General features: G+C 41.4%; 1 protein-coding gene across 1 annotated transcript in view; it reads right to left on the bottom strand.

Annotated features, from left to right (window-relative positions):
- Window positions 1–13,861, bottom strand: part of Ttc26 (tetratricopeptide repeat domain 26) — a 58,316-nt gene that overhangs the window by 18,786 nt on the left and 25,669 nt on the right. Inside the window, exon 8 of the mRNA XM_080282649.1 lies at window positions 6,199–6,396. Coding sequence (XP_080138775.1) covers window positions 6,199–6,396 — 198 coding nt within the window. The remainder of the gene's footprint in view (window positions 1–6,198; window positions 6,397–13,861) is intronic.

Here is a 13,861-nt window from a genome sequence, read left to right as displayed (position 1 = left end):
GGAAGGGGGAAGAGGGAGGGGGAGGCCGAGGATGAGATGGAGGGATGGGGTGGAGAGGTATATGAGAGAGGGGGGTGTGAGTTGGGAGCAGGGCAGTGAAATGGCGGGGGACAGGGCAACTTGGAGGTGATTTGTTTGTGGCCACCCCAAACGGGATTGAGGCGTCTGGCAATAGATAGATAGATAGAGTATATATTATATATATATATAGTACCCTCGCGTCCAACACGCATTAGTCCAGCACGATTCACGTCCAGCATGGAGAGCAAATAATTAGTATTATTTAATATGATTTAATTACTGCAACACGAGTGTGTTAGCATAACACACACAGAGCTCCGAGAAGTGGGCAAAATCCGAAGAGTTCACCTCTAGCACGATCACCCCTGGTCCAACACGGTCATACTGGACATTCCCATGATGATGATAGCCAGTGAAAACTTCTGATCAAGTAGCCTTCCCCGCCCGCTATCGTGACATGATCGTGATGCCGCCCAATTAAAAACGCTTCTGCTGTCACGTGATGTTTTGTTTAAATTTCTTCCACCACAGCACCACTCAGTCGCATAATTCGCATTGGGAGGTGCTTTTTTCTTGCTGCATTTTCTGCCCTTGTTACTGCATTTTACCCTGCTCACGATGCCTAGGAAGCCTTCTGAGAACCCCAAGAAGCGTCGGCACCTCCCTCAGGCCACCAAGCTAGAAAGAATCGAGAGGAAGAAGAAAGGGGAGAGGAAAGTTGACATTGCCAAGGCCTACGACATGAATGAAGCCAATGTGAGGACCATAATAAAAAACCAAGACAAGATCCTGGCAGCCGAAGGCTATCACACGGCACTTCATACCAGGTTTGCCAAGGATACGATGGTAAATCGGAACGGTAACGTGGTAAAATTGCCGACGATACCACGGGCATTTGGAATTCATCTGGTTGGATTCCTGCCGAGGATACAACGGGCAAAACAGTGTGACCAAAACCCAGGCGATTCGACAGAGAATGTATTGTACTACAGCATTGAACGTTTAGCCTGACACTGAATACATACAGTATTAATATTTTAGAATAAATATCAATCGTTTTGAAACCCTTCTCATTGGCGTGTGTACCAGTTTATAAACAAAGTTGCTTCTTATTCTCTACCGAGTCAGCGACAGTGATCACTTTCCACAGTCACGAGACGGGGCTCTGGCAACAGTGTGAGAAGCATGCCCTTTGCCGAGGATTACAGAGTGCTAGGACATGCAGAAGCAGGACCTTCCATGGCTGTGGACGAAAATAGTGATTCTGAGTGTGATTTCAAAGGATTTATGAGGGAGGCTGAGGAGGAGCAACAGCCATTACCCGCTAGTGACACCAGCAGCCATCCTCCAGGGAACCCAGTAGGACTACCTACAGCCTTGGATACCATCTTCCATTCCCAGCAAGCCCACCAACACTATCCTAAAGGGTTAGTTATCATTCATAACACAGTACCATTTATTATAATTACAATAGTACCAATATATGTATAGGTATATGGTAGGTATTTAGGGTGACTTTTCCTAGGGTTGCTGACATAATTCATTTTTCCCCATAAGCTCTATTGTTAGTCCAACACGTTTTTGGTCCAACACGTACCCCATGCATGATAATATTACCGTGTTGGATGCGAGGGTACTGTATATATATATATAGTATGTATATATATATATATATATATGTATATATATATATATATATATATATATATATATATATATAGGGGAGCGCAGTGATAGTTCGCCCAGGAGGATGGTTTTGGTCACTGGCCTTTCTGAATAATGTAGGGGACCTAGATCATTGAGATTTCACATGAAGTTGCGTGATCTTGCCGACAGATGGCACATGTGTTTTTGTTTTGGTTGGCCGGGAAACAGCAACATCAGGTTAGATTTTATGATTTTTCATGACCCCTATGTACTTTTTCGGTGATCCAACGTAAGCAGTAGCTCCACTTATACTTCAGGGTTGTTATCCATATATAGTGCAAATATCATTTATTGTCTATAGGCGACGTGAGAGTAGAAAACACTCGAACAGCTTATGAACTCTGGGTTTCGGGGCGCCATGTGTACATCTTTATACATGTGGGATGATTCGGCCACTTGAAGTGAGGGATGGTTCGGCAGGGTTGCCAGGTGGCCGAACCATCCCTCATAATTATCAAATGATTTATTTTCTTTATTTAACGATTTTTTTCTATCTATCTATCTATCTATATACCTAGGCTGCTTCCCCCAATGAAAGGGAGGTAGCCGAGACAGTACGACACACTCCCCATTTACTCATCCATTCAAACACATTCATTCGCATCTTAGTCCCAAAGGGGAGAACGGACAGATCCTCACCGCACCACACCGCACAAGGGTCAACTGCGCAATGCAATCAGTGACATCTGCAGCAGGGCCCGACAACAGAGCTGGTTTACCCCTGCCACATCATAACAGACTCATCCCCTTACCTTTTTTCTATAAAATTACATATTCTCTCTCTCTCTCTCTTTCTCTCTCTACTTTCCCTCAGAAATCGATGAAGCTTCTGTTTCAAGAAACGCTATAATTGGAGTATTACCTGAACCAGTTTCACAAAGCACTAAGCGAAGGCAAAGGTATTACAACTTTGGATTTTTGTTTCACTGGATTTAAAATGCGTTAAGAGTAAACAGCATGTGAGAGAAGTAGCTTTCATTTGACTTCGATATTTTCTTTCACAAAATTATATTTTATTTTATGTGAGATAGGCAAGAGTAGAGCCATTTAATTTCATTATAAGGAGATTGTTTGTTCCTTGTTTCATTAAAAGGAGACTGTTTAGGTAAAAATAAATCCAATAAATCATGTCAGCACAGATGAAAATTTGATTCTTAATTTTCCTACTGTATTTAATTCTTTAATTGAGCCCCAGAGGCAAGTGGCCAAATCATCCCACATGGTGGCCGAACCATCCAAAGCCAGTGGCCGAATCATCCACACCAAGAGGGATGGTTCGGCCATTTTGGAGACCTTAAGAGTTTGGATTACTGCCAAGAAATGACGTAAGTTTAAGAACTGACAATAGCACACAAAAGAGCCAAAAGATGTGGCTTCCTCTTGGAATAAGCAGATTTTAAGAATTTCTTAAACTTTATTTATTATGATTTTTTTTCGAAAAAGTGGCCGAATCATCACCGCCCTCCCCTATATATATATATATATACTGTATATATATATTCTTACGGTAGCGCCAGCCCGGGGCTATTAAAAAAAAAAAAAACCACAAGGCAGCCTTAGATGATCGGCCTCCACTGCGTTGCAAAAGTAACGCAGACCCCGGCACTCACGCTCCGCAAACTAGAGAAAAACTGCACAACGGAAAAACTTAAATGCAACACTCTGTACTTTGACTAACAAACGGAACAGCCTACCTATAGATCTAGCCTACTATCATCACTACCGGAAGTAATACCGCCTGAGACAGTCTACAGGAACACCTCCCACTTACTTCCGGTGGTGACGACTTTCTACTTAACCCGTGTCCAAGGGGGAACGCAGTTGACGGCTCACGATAGTTCTCACTAGCCTTGTGCAAGTAGATGGGATTGAACTGTGTAGGGGTTAGGGGTGTGTGTGTATGTACGTGTGTTGGGGAACGTTAATTAAGGCAGCAAGAGGACTACGGTGAGCCAGACTGGCCCTCCAAAGACAACAAGGTCACAAAACACATAAAATAACTACTTCCCTCAGTCAGCAACAAAAGAATAAAATAAACTTAAATGAAAATGCCAACTCGGCACAAAAAAATGACTGGGGAGAGAGAGAGAGTGTACAACACCTGATACTGAAGCTGGTTGGGAAGACACTGCCCTGATCAAGGCTCGTGTGCAGTCAAGCGCGAACGCATGAATCAGATTAATTAACAAGGAACTTAAATTCGTGCCCCTCTCTCTCTCTCTCTACAATGAATTGGTACTTCTAATGCAAGCAAAACATCATTAAATATACTGGTAGCTCACATAAGACAATCAAAATAATCAAATGCATACTCAGCATGGTATGAAATAAAATTGCCCTCAGTGGCGGGAACGAAAGAAACAAAAGAATTTGTAACACTCGCTAATTTAAACTCCGCGAATGACACGGATACTGCATAATCCCCTAGCCCAGCTGTAACGGCTGCACCCGTGGGAACGGAAAGGCGGACAGCGTAACAATATATATATATATATATATATATATATATATATATATATGAAGAAAGATATGATATACACAATAAAATTCTGTTTTCTGTATTAATTAAAACTGTTAGTACTGTACTATACAGTAGTACCAAATTTTCACTGCTCCATTGTAAGCCTTATGATTTTCTACATCTTCTGTGGTATACAGCATTATTTTATCTTTAGCCTGGGCAAACTCTGTTAGTTAAACTATGAAATATTTCTTAGTGTAGGCCACATGAGAAAATAAAAGAGCTGCAGACTATGATACATATTTTATGATGAAATATTTAAATGCTAAAAGAAGTGCTTGCAAGAAAATGGGTGCAGCCACCTCCCCAAGCTAAATGGGAATTTATGAAACATGTGCATGTGTATGAAGGATAGCTCATCATTATCATCATCATCAACAGCCTGACCTCTATTGGTTAAAGAAAGCAAAGAAAAACACAACAGAGGGAAAAAAATCAACTCCATGACCTGTGAAACAGGCCCTACATTCATTCACTTACAACTCAACCTCCCAGAATCCTGACTCCATCTCAGAGGCATGACCTTACACAGATTTTTTTTTTTTTTTTTTTTTTTTTTGACAGAACTTCTTCAAATCTTATATGAAAAGTCATAAAGATATCCAGCCTTTAATAGTGTAATGTGTGAAGAACATCATGCTGAGCTGATAAGTACTCGTCAGATCAGAGAAATACCAGCAACCACTATTCTTCTTCCTCCTCCTCCACCTCTGGCTGAATATACTTTTTAAGCTTCTGACTTAAAACTGAATAAATTTCTTTGGCATTAGCCAGAACATATCATCTAAATGTGACAAAATCAATGGAAAGGTCAATGAGATAATTTTCAATCATTTAAATGACAGGGATTTCCCATAACAGAAGAAAATTTTCTGGCACTGGCCAGAACAAAATACTTAAGGTAGGTGGGGGTGCTCACCATCCACTCACTTGAGGTAATGCTGTTCTCAGGTGTCTGCCCTTTTCTCTTCTTCATCCCTTCCATCCTCTTCTGTCTTTCTTTCCTTCATTCTTTCCTTGTCCTTCTGCCTATGGGTGACTTTACACTCCCTCTTCTGTCTTTCTTTCCTTCATTTTTGCTCTTCCTTTTACCTGTGGGTGACTCGACACTAAGTGACAAGCCAAATGGTTTCCTGTACACCGGGAAACCATTTACTAAGCTGGATGGTAACCATATAACCAAATTTTGGCGCCTGGTGGTTTAGTGGGTAAATACTATACTCCAGTTGGATTGAGCCGGTGAAGGTTTATATCCAGGGGATGGTTGGGGTTTATTGCTCACATAATGTCACTCGGGGATGAGTGAGGCCGGTCATTCTCATCTTAAATGTCAGAACCAACTTGCCTACCCCTGGGCTCCTACGCTCGTCATGGGGCAACGTAGGATTGGATGATGGATGGATGACTGGAAACAGTATCTTTCAAAACGTTAAAAGTTTTGTGTCAAAACTTTGTTGGTAGAGGGGTGGCCTGCAGTCCCACCGGATCCAGGTTCAAATCCCCGCTGGAGCAGGGAACAGTTGAAGGATTTGAATGTAGTAAAAACAGACTTCATTTATCTACTAGATGACCCGCCGACATGTAAAAATACCCCTACTAATACCAATACATCAGTCCTGTATGCGACAGCCTTAGCATGTACTGTATTCAGTATGGACGGTGGGTGTTAGCACCGAAGTGGTGACATGTAGAGGTGTATGGTATGTAGGAGGACTACTGGACCTTGGGAGCAGGTTATGAAGCCTTTGCCCAGAGTCGGACTCTTTAAAAAAAAAAAAAAAAAAAAAAAAAAAAAAAAAAAAAAAAGGTAACTGGAAGCAGAATGAACCTGCAAATATAAGGGGTGAACTGGTTGATAAAAGTATCGTGAGTTTGGAAGAATTATGGCCCAGTTATCTAATGCTCTATATTTACAAGTATAATTAAGCAACGAAGTATGGGAAGACCACCTGAGCATAGTTGAAGTTGAATGTGTCATCATTGTAGAAATATGACTTGATAGAGTTGAGATAAAGGAGGACATCATCAAACTGTTTGAGGAGGAAGAAGCAAGATGCCATACACTGGCGGCCAGGAATGGTGTCACACTCAGATGCGCTCCCTCCAACCAACTGGAAATACTGCTGTGCAATCTTCAGGTTCTCCCGCTGCAAAACCAAAGCACAGAACATATTAATCACGTCATGAGGTTACTGAAATTACAGTTATAAGCTGAAACAGAATACAGTTGAGAAGCTGGATTTGCTAGTTAGGAAGTACAGGAAGGTTCTCAGTATTTCTTGTATTTTTCCGTTATGTGTAAGAGTTGCCAGTTGGCCGCTATTGTAAGGGGAGTTATTTTGTAAAGTTGTATATTAATTTTTGTTCTCTTTTCTCAATAATGTTTTACTTATGTGAGTATGTATTAAATTATGTAATTTTATTTTAGTTTGCATGCTAAAGCATTTAGAGTGTTCGTGTTATGTAATGTAAGAAAACTCTGGATATTTTGGATGTCTCTGATTTGGTAACTGTAGGTGAAAGAGTACACTAGAAGCTTCAAGTGTTATGCAAGGTTATATGAGGATGGAGAAGAGAATAGAGGAGTCTGAGTTTGGTTTGACTTGTGACCTTGCGAAGTTAGTGTAGCTCTGGTACTTGTGATATCTGTTAAGTGTGGTTGGCAAGCATACCATGTAATTACTGTACTTGGTAAATAAAGACAACGAATGTGAGAAGCTTGTTTACATTCAACGCCTGTGCTGCTCTGTGTCGTTGTATATTGAAAGGCTGCCTCTAGGAAGAACAGCTCACTGGGCACTGTCCTTCCTATAGTGAACTACTACAGTTGAAGCCTTTGGCAGTGTAAGACGGGGAAGTAACAGTGGTGTCAGGAGTGTGGATCATTAGAAAAGGGCTGCAGTGGGTCAAACCATCGTCATGGAGGCAGATGGTGTACAAACGAGAAGCCAGGCTAGGAAGGACGAGGTGAAATTGGCTGCAATTATGAAGTTACTACAAGCACAGAATGAAGGACAGAAAGAAATCAAAGAACAATTGCAAGCACACAGTGAACAACTGGAGGCACATAGTGAAGAACAGAAAGAGCTCAGGAACGAAATCAAAGAATAATTATTACATGCACGAAGTGAACAGCTAGAGGCATTACAGGAACAACAGAGGGAGTTACAACAGAGGATGCAAGGACAGGTAGATGCTTTCATGGGGGAAATGAAGAAAGAACAACAACAGCTGAAGGAGGAAGTATATGCTGAGCTACAGGAGCAGAAGTGTGAGGTAAGCAATAACATGGACTGCAGACAGCATGTAGACAACCAGTTAAAGTACAGTATGTAGATGATCAGTTGAAGCATGTATATGGCCATTTGAAGATAATTTGTGAGAGAATTGAGGCTGTTGAGAAACACTGCACTACTGAGCCTCAAGTTAGTGTGCAGGGAGCATAGGAAAAAAAAAAATAGACGGTGTATGGTGGATCTCGATGAATCCCAAGCATCTAAAGGTAGCATTATAGGGTTGATTAATAAGAATGTAGAAGCTTTAAGTCCCGGACTTAGTTATGATGCCCCAGTTTTTAGGTCTCAAACCAGTGAAATGCATGGCTATAATGGGGCTCCAGTTAAAAAGAAACCTCAGGCATTTGATGGCAATGTCTCGTGGGAAACTTACCTAGTGCAGTTTGAGTTACTTGCAGATCAGAATGGTTAGGATGATAGGCAGAGGGTAGTACAGCTTGCTACTAGCCTCAAGGGTGCAGCAATGGAAATTCTGGGCCAGTTGTTACTAGAGGAGAGGAAGTTATCAGTCCTTTGTACTGTAGAAGTACTGGAGCACAGATATGGGACCATGAACCAGACTGAGGTTTACATAGCAAGATTCCGGACCCATCTACGGGCTTGAGGCAAATCCCTACAGCAGCTTGCTCATGACCTGAAGAGTATGGCGCACAAGGCGTACCCTGGAGCAGCACCTAACCTATTGGCTATTCTTCTGAGAAACCAGTTCATTGATGCTCTTGGCAGTGCAGAGTTGAAGGTGCAAGCGAAGCAGGCACAACCAAGCATGCAAGAAGCACTAGCCAGGGCTCTAGAATCTGAGTCCTACGTCATGTCCAGTATATCCACTTTTCAGGCAGGTCTTAGTGTGGGATTCAAGGAAAGGAAGGGGTAGGTACATGAAGTGGAAATTTTTAAAGGAAGTTGCTGGTACTGTGAAAGGCCAGGACATAGGAAAGGACCACTACAAGTGGTAGAGGGAACAGGAGAAGATTGGAGGAGGTTGATGATTCTGCGGGGAGCCAGGACACAAGAATGAGGATTGTTACAAAAGGAAAAAGAAGCACGAACAGAACAGTACAAGGAATTCCACAAATGGAACAAAAGGATGTTGGACATGTGGTGAGGTGGGACACTTCAGTTCTGAGTGTCCAAAGAAGAAAAAGGAGGATAAGAAGAGGGCTGCAGAAGACCAGAAAGAATCAGAAAACTAATGGAGGCTGGTGTTAAGAGGCAACCACCAGCTGGCTTTTCCCAAGTAGCCCCACCACCAAGTTGACCTGCCTGAGTTTGCATAGGGATTCTCCAGCTTACCGATGTTAGTTGTAAGTGTAGAGTAGAGGATGTTCTAGTGTAGAAACAAATACCAGCAGACAGTACTTAGACTAGGAGCATATGCACGGACAGCCCCGAGTTAACTGTCATTACTCTCACTTTCAACCTGTGACGGGCTGTGGGTTACTGAGGGCCCTGTTAGTTAAGTGGCATCCGTTGGAATCTTTTTAACGTACCAGGTGTTGATGCTGCAGGGGGTGAATCAACTGAACTGAAGCATGGTCTCGCAGTGGAGAGAAGAAGCTGGGGCCTGAATGACTGCTGTGTCCCTTCAAAGTGCCAGGCAAGGCTCTGGACCCCATCCCTCATATCCACACTGTGCCTATGCATTAACCAATGAACAGCTTGTTCTCCGGTTAATAGAGATGTAAGGTTTAACCAGGAAACTACTTGTTGTTCTAAGCAGATTATCAACCCAAGAACTAGCTCACATTTCCTACCAATAAGAATTTAATAGCGGCCTCCCATGTACGAAGATTTGGCTGGCACTCAAATTTTTCAGTCAAGGTGTGCTTTTTTTAGCATGTGCTGACTGTTAGGGAGAGGGTAACTGTAATTTAATACAAATTGTCTGCCACACCAGTGTTGCCAGATGGTTCAGTGGTAATTTCAGGAGATTCTGACTGAAATTTTCAGGAGAAACAAGTATAAATTCTGGAGTTTCTCATTTAATACATTACATACCGTACATTACTCATTTCATGTTACTCACAATAATTGGTAGATCAAGTAAAGAAGAAATTAATGAACTTAACTTTTTTTATAAAATTTATGGCACTTGCAATAATAGGTAGATTAAATAATGAAGCAATTAATGAAAATAAAGAATTTTTTTAAACAAAAGTGCCATGAAAATTACCCTATCAGTCATGAATTCAAACAACTACCTTTAAACATGCAAAGATGCACCACAATTTTAATCTTTCCCTTCACCATCAACCCCCATGTGATCATCATCATCAGAACCATAAGCAGCTTTTTGGCAAATACATTTTTTTTCTTATACATGACACTAGTCATTTTTTCCCTTATTTCTTTGTTTACTTTAAAATTATGACAACCCTCACATTACAGAAGCCTTTCAATGTGAAGCATTCCACAAAGAGTTTGAGATGACACCCTATTTCTCAATTTTTTTTTCATGTGGTTTATATATGAAAGTACTCTTTCAGCTGTTGCACTCAAGTGAGGCAAACACAACAAATTTAGCATAAAGTCAGACAGGTGTGGATACATAGGCTCACTGTCTCCTCTTTTTGCATCACACACTTTTATCCAAAACGGAGTTGTGTTGGGATCACAGCTCAGTACATCACTGTTTCTGAGCAGCCTTCATTCTGTGTCTATATTTGGTGCAGTCTGAGAGGTAACAAGGGAGGGAAATGAGGTCATTAATGAAGCAAGTGATACTACTGATCTTACAGTAAGGGGAACTAGTACCTCTAAATTTTGGTTAGTAGCATCAGCAAGGGGGAATTCTCTCTCTCTCTCTCTCTCTCTTTTTTTCTTTCTCATTCTCAGACATTCAGGTTAGCTTCTGTGGATTTTAACTACCATTCAGCAAAATTTCGGGAGATATTCTGGAGCACTGATCGAAATTTCGGGAGGTAATGGCAAAATCCATAAAAATTTCTGGGTTTCCGGAGATTCATCAGAATTTCAGTAGATCTACCGATATTTTGGGAGATCTGGCATCACTGTGTCACACTGACATTACTGATGCTCCCCCTTGACTGATTTCACAGGTACAGTGATAGACGGAGCAGGTTTTGCCTTGCGGGTCAGCTGATTGTCTTCCTCAAGCGCTGCTGCCTTCTCTTATCTACCCTCATCATCAGCTTATTGCTACTATTTTGTATTGTACAGTTTTACACGTAGGTATATTTGCACTACAACTGTCACACCTACACCGTGTATTACATACACTACGCTACATAACAATTAGTTGTGTTAAAGTAAATGTAGCAAACTTTCACTCAGTTTGACCTGAGTACATGATTTTTCACTGTTGTCATAGAGTGTTTTCCTCAACCTTAAAGTTATTAACATAAATACAAGGTTTTTAAGCTTCTTGATGACAGTGATTATCTCCAGAAGTAGGATAGTACACACACCACAATGTAAAATGTGTGTGACTGTGTTAGGATGTATATATTACCTACCGTTAAATTCTTCAGAGAGAAATTTCATTTTGATGGGGTGTAATGTTGCAAATTCACAACACTGTGTTATTATTGTGGGAAGCCACAAACTCTATGGAAAACCCAGTGTGATTTGCTTGCTTAACCATCCTTGTATGCGCTCTGACTAGATGGTTTTTAAAAAACACTCATCATTGTTTCATGACTGTTCTTATGCATGACCTGGGTGCGTCAGTGAGCAAATTATTGTGTATATACTGTATCATTCCTCTGCCCCTGCCTCTATAGCCATTAAGTTAGGCCATGCCCAATTCCGGTGAACATTAGTCGTGTCCTGTGTGAGAAACATTCAAACAGTCAGTTGGAAAGGGACAGGTCTGAGGAGTAAACATACGCAGAGGTGTGAGAAGTGTTTCCCGGAGACTTCCCGTGTCTCGATCTGCGGCCACCTTGCAGTTCTGCGATGCTAATCTCTCCATTTGCTGTAGTTAGTTAGTGATGGAAGGCTGAAAGAAAGACTGATGGCACATGTCTCGATCTGTGGATCATCTGTGATTTCCAGAGATCACCTATCTCTCCATCGGCAGCCGATGGAGGTGGATGTAGCATTGGGGCAGTAGATAGGATCACCACAGTGGTATCTGGTTTGCAGCCCTGAAACTCCATTCTCTCCACTTAACAATATTTCCTTATTGTGTTTTCTAGGTTTAAGAGTCAGTTAGGTTGACTGACTGTGTGAGTGAATCTATTTGCTTAATATTCTTGTAATCTGAGAATTTCTCTAGCTGTAATTAATAAATTTACACTTCCTCTCTTTGAGCTCGATTAAATGTAAAATTGTGTTTCATTTCTCCATATTCTTCTTCCTATACAGGTATCTGCTTGTTTCCAGTTTGCACAATCTTTCCTTGGTGTTAATCATGCCTGGTAGTTAAGCCAGGTATTTCATATTAATTCTTAATCAAATTATTTGTGCAAGCTAGAAGTGGCAGAAGCAAGAATCTGGATTAGTATTACTTATTGCCAGAGTTAATTTTTAAGTGTCAGGGGACATGGGCCTTTTCTTTCTCTTTAGAGGCTGACAGTACTAATAATTCAGCATTAGTGAGTTATTATTTTCCGCTGTGTACTGTTTGAAAGTTTATAAATTTCTCTTCTTTAGAGAATCACCAACGTAAGCAGGCATAAAGTAACAACTTAACATTTTAACTTCATAAGTCAGTAACCATCGTGTCAGTGGCAACTTTCCTTTACTTTCCATGATAAGTAGAGTTTATTCCCTTTTGTCCCATTAAAGTGGAGACCTAAGTTCTCCTTACCCCGTGACACAGGAGGCTGGAAATCCCCCACCTAGTTATGGTGTGGAAATGATGAGACCCGACCACCCAACACTTGTAGTCTATTGCAAGAAGCCTCACAGAGCCTAGGGCAAGTAATATCATGGAGAGATCATATCTGGGACAACCTCTCTTTTCTGATATCACAAACAATATGAATGACCTTTTCATGGAAACTGTCCTCTACATACTGTACAGTATCATCATTCTAACTCTGTTGTAGTTAATGCTGTTGCTGTTGTTGTTACAAACCCAGGCTCATCTGGATGTGAACCACTTCGCCTATTTGACATCACTAAATAGTATCAGTAGAATCCAGGACTATGTATTAATAATTTTAATGATATATCAAACTGTTAGGACCCATGGTCCAAACAACAGACAGAACTGAGCATTTTCAAAAGTTAACCAGGGAGAAATCCCAAAGTTTGGACCTATGAGCTTTGCAACTATGAACTGGTAGACAGGCCAGTAAAAGCCCACATACAGCAACCCTGGGTAGTGATGGATTAAGAAGTGAAAACAGAGAAGTGGAAGACTGTAATTGTAGGCTAAAATGTACAGAAATGACAGTGAATAGATGGATGTGTAGTGCATCCTTAATGTGAGGCCGGGGGGGGTCCAAGATCACAACTGAAGACCTCAGAGGTAGGATGGAACTTGAACATATTGGTGCTGTGATGAGGAGGGGTAGACTGAGATGGTTTGGGCAAGCTGATGGGATGAAGGATGACAACTGGGTGTAGAAGGTGAGAAGTGTGAACATTGGGGGTAGGGTTACATGAGCCAGACCAAAAAAGACCAGGTATGAGGTCACAGAGTGTGGCTTGAGGGATAATGGACTGAACAGGGAGGCTGCCAGAGAACAAGCACCAGAGAGAGCTGCCATTAGATAAACAAGGCTACGCATGCAAGCATGCTGGAACCTTTATATATGATATGATACAACAATACTGTAACAAGAACAGGATCACCATGCAGAACACAAACATGGTGAAGTTTGTACATATCTTTATTGGATGAAGTATTGGAAATACAGTGCTGTACAGTGGAATCTCCTAAATCGCTCAATCCTAAATAGTGGATTCATAATATGCGGCAAGATCATGCAACAGTTTGTAATATCAGTAACTCATGGAAATTACACGAAATTCGCAAATGTAGCTTCAAAAGTGGCACTTTTCCGATGTCTTGTGCAATAAGCACCACCATTACCTCAAGCTCACGCGTCTAGCCTGGTGTAAACCAATTGTGATCAAGCATGGCATTTATTAAACCACTCATATTCAGGCACGGCACTTACTATAAGCCAATCACAGTGCTTCACTCCCACGCTATGCAAGAAGGATGCATGCTTTTGATGCCCTGGTGCCCGACTCAGTGCACTGTCTCCTCCCCATTGTTAGCGTGTGGTTCCAGTCTGGTGAGAGGATTTTTTTTTCCCTCATGCTTCCTTCACCTGCCCAGTGTGAAAATGGCCAATCATAATCCTTCTAAGCCAACAACTTCTTCAAGGAAGGAGAA

Source organism: Coenobita brevimanus, chromosome 94 (genome assembly GCF_032717465.1).
Source record: "Coenobita brevimanus isolate Jiangsu-jjx chromosome 94, ASM3271746v2, whole genome shotgun sequence".
NCBI lineage: Eukaryota > Metazoa > Arthropoda > Malacostraca > Decapoda > Coenobitidae > Coenobita > Coenobita brevimanus.
Note: the sequence above shows the minus strand (reverse complement) of the source record. Positions and strands in the feature narration are given on the sequence as shown.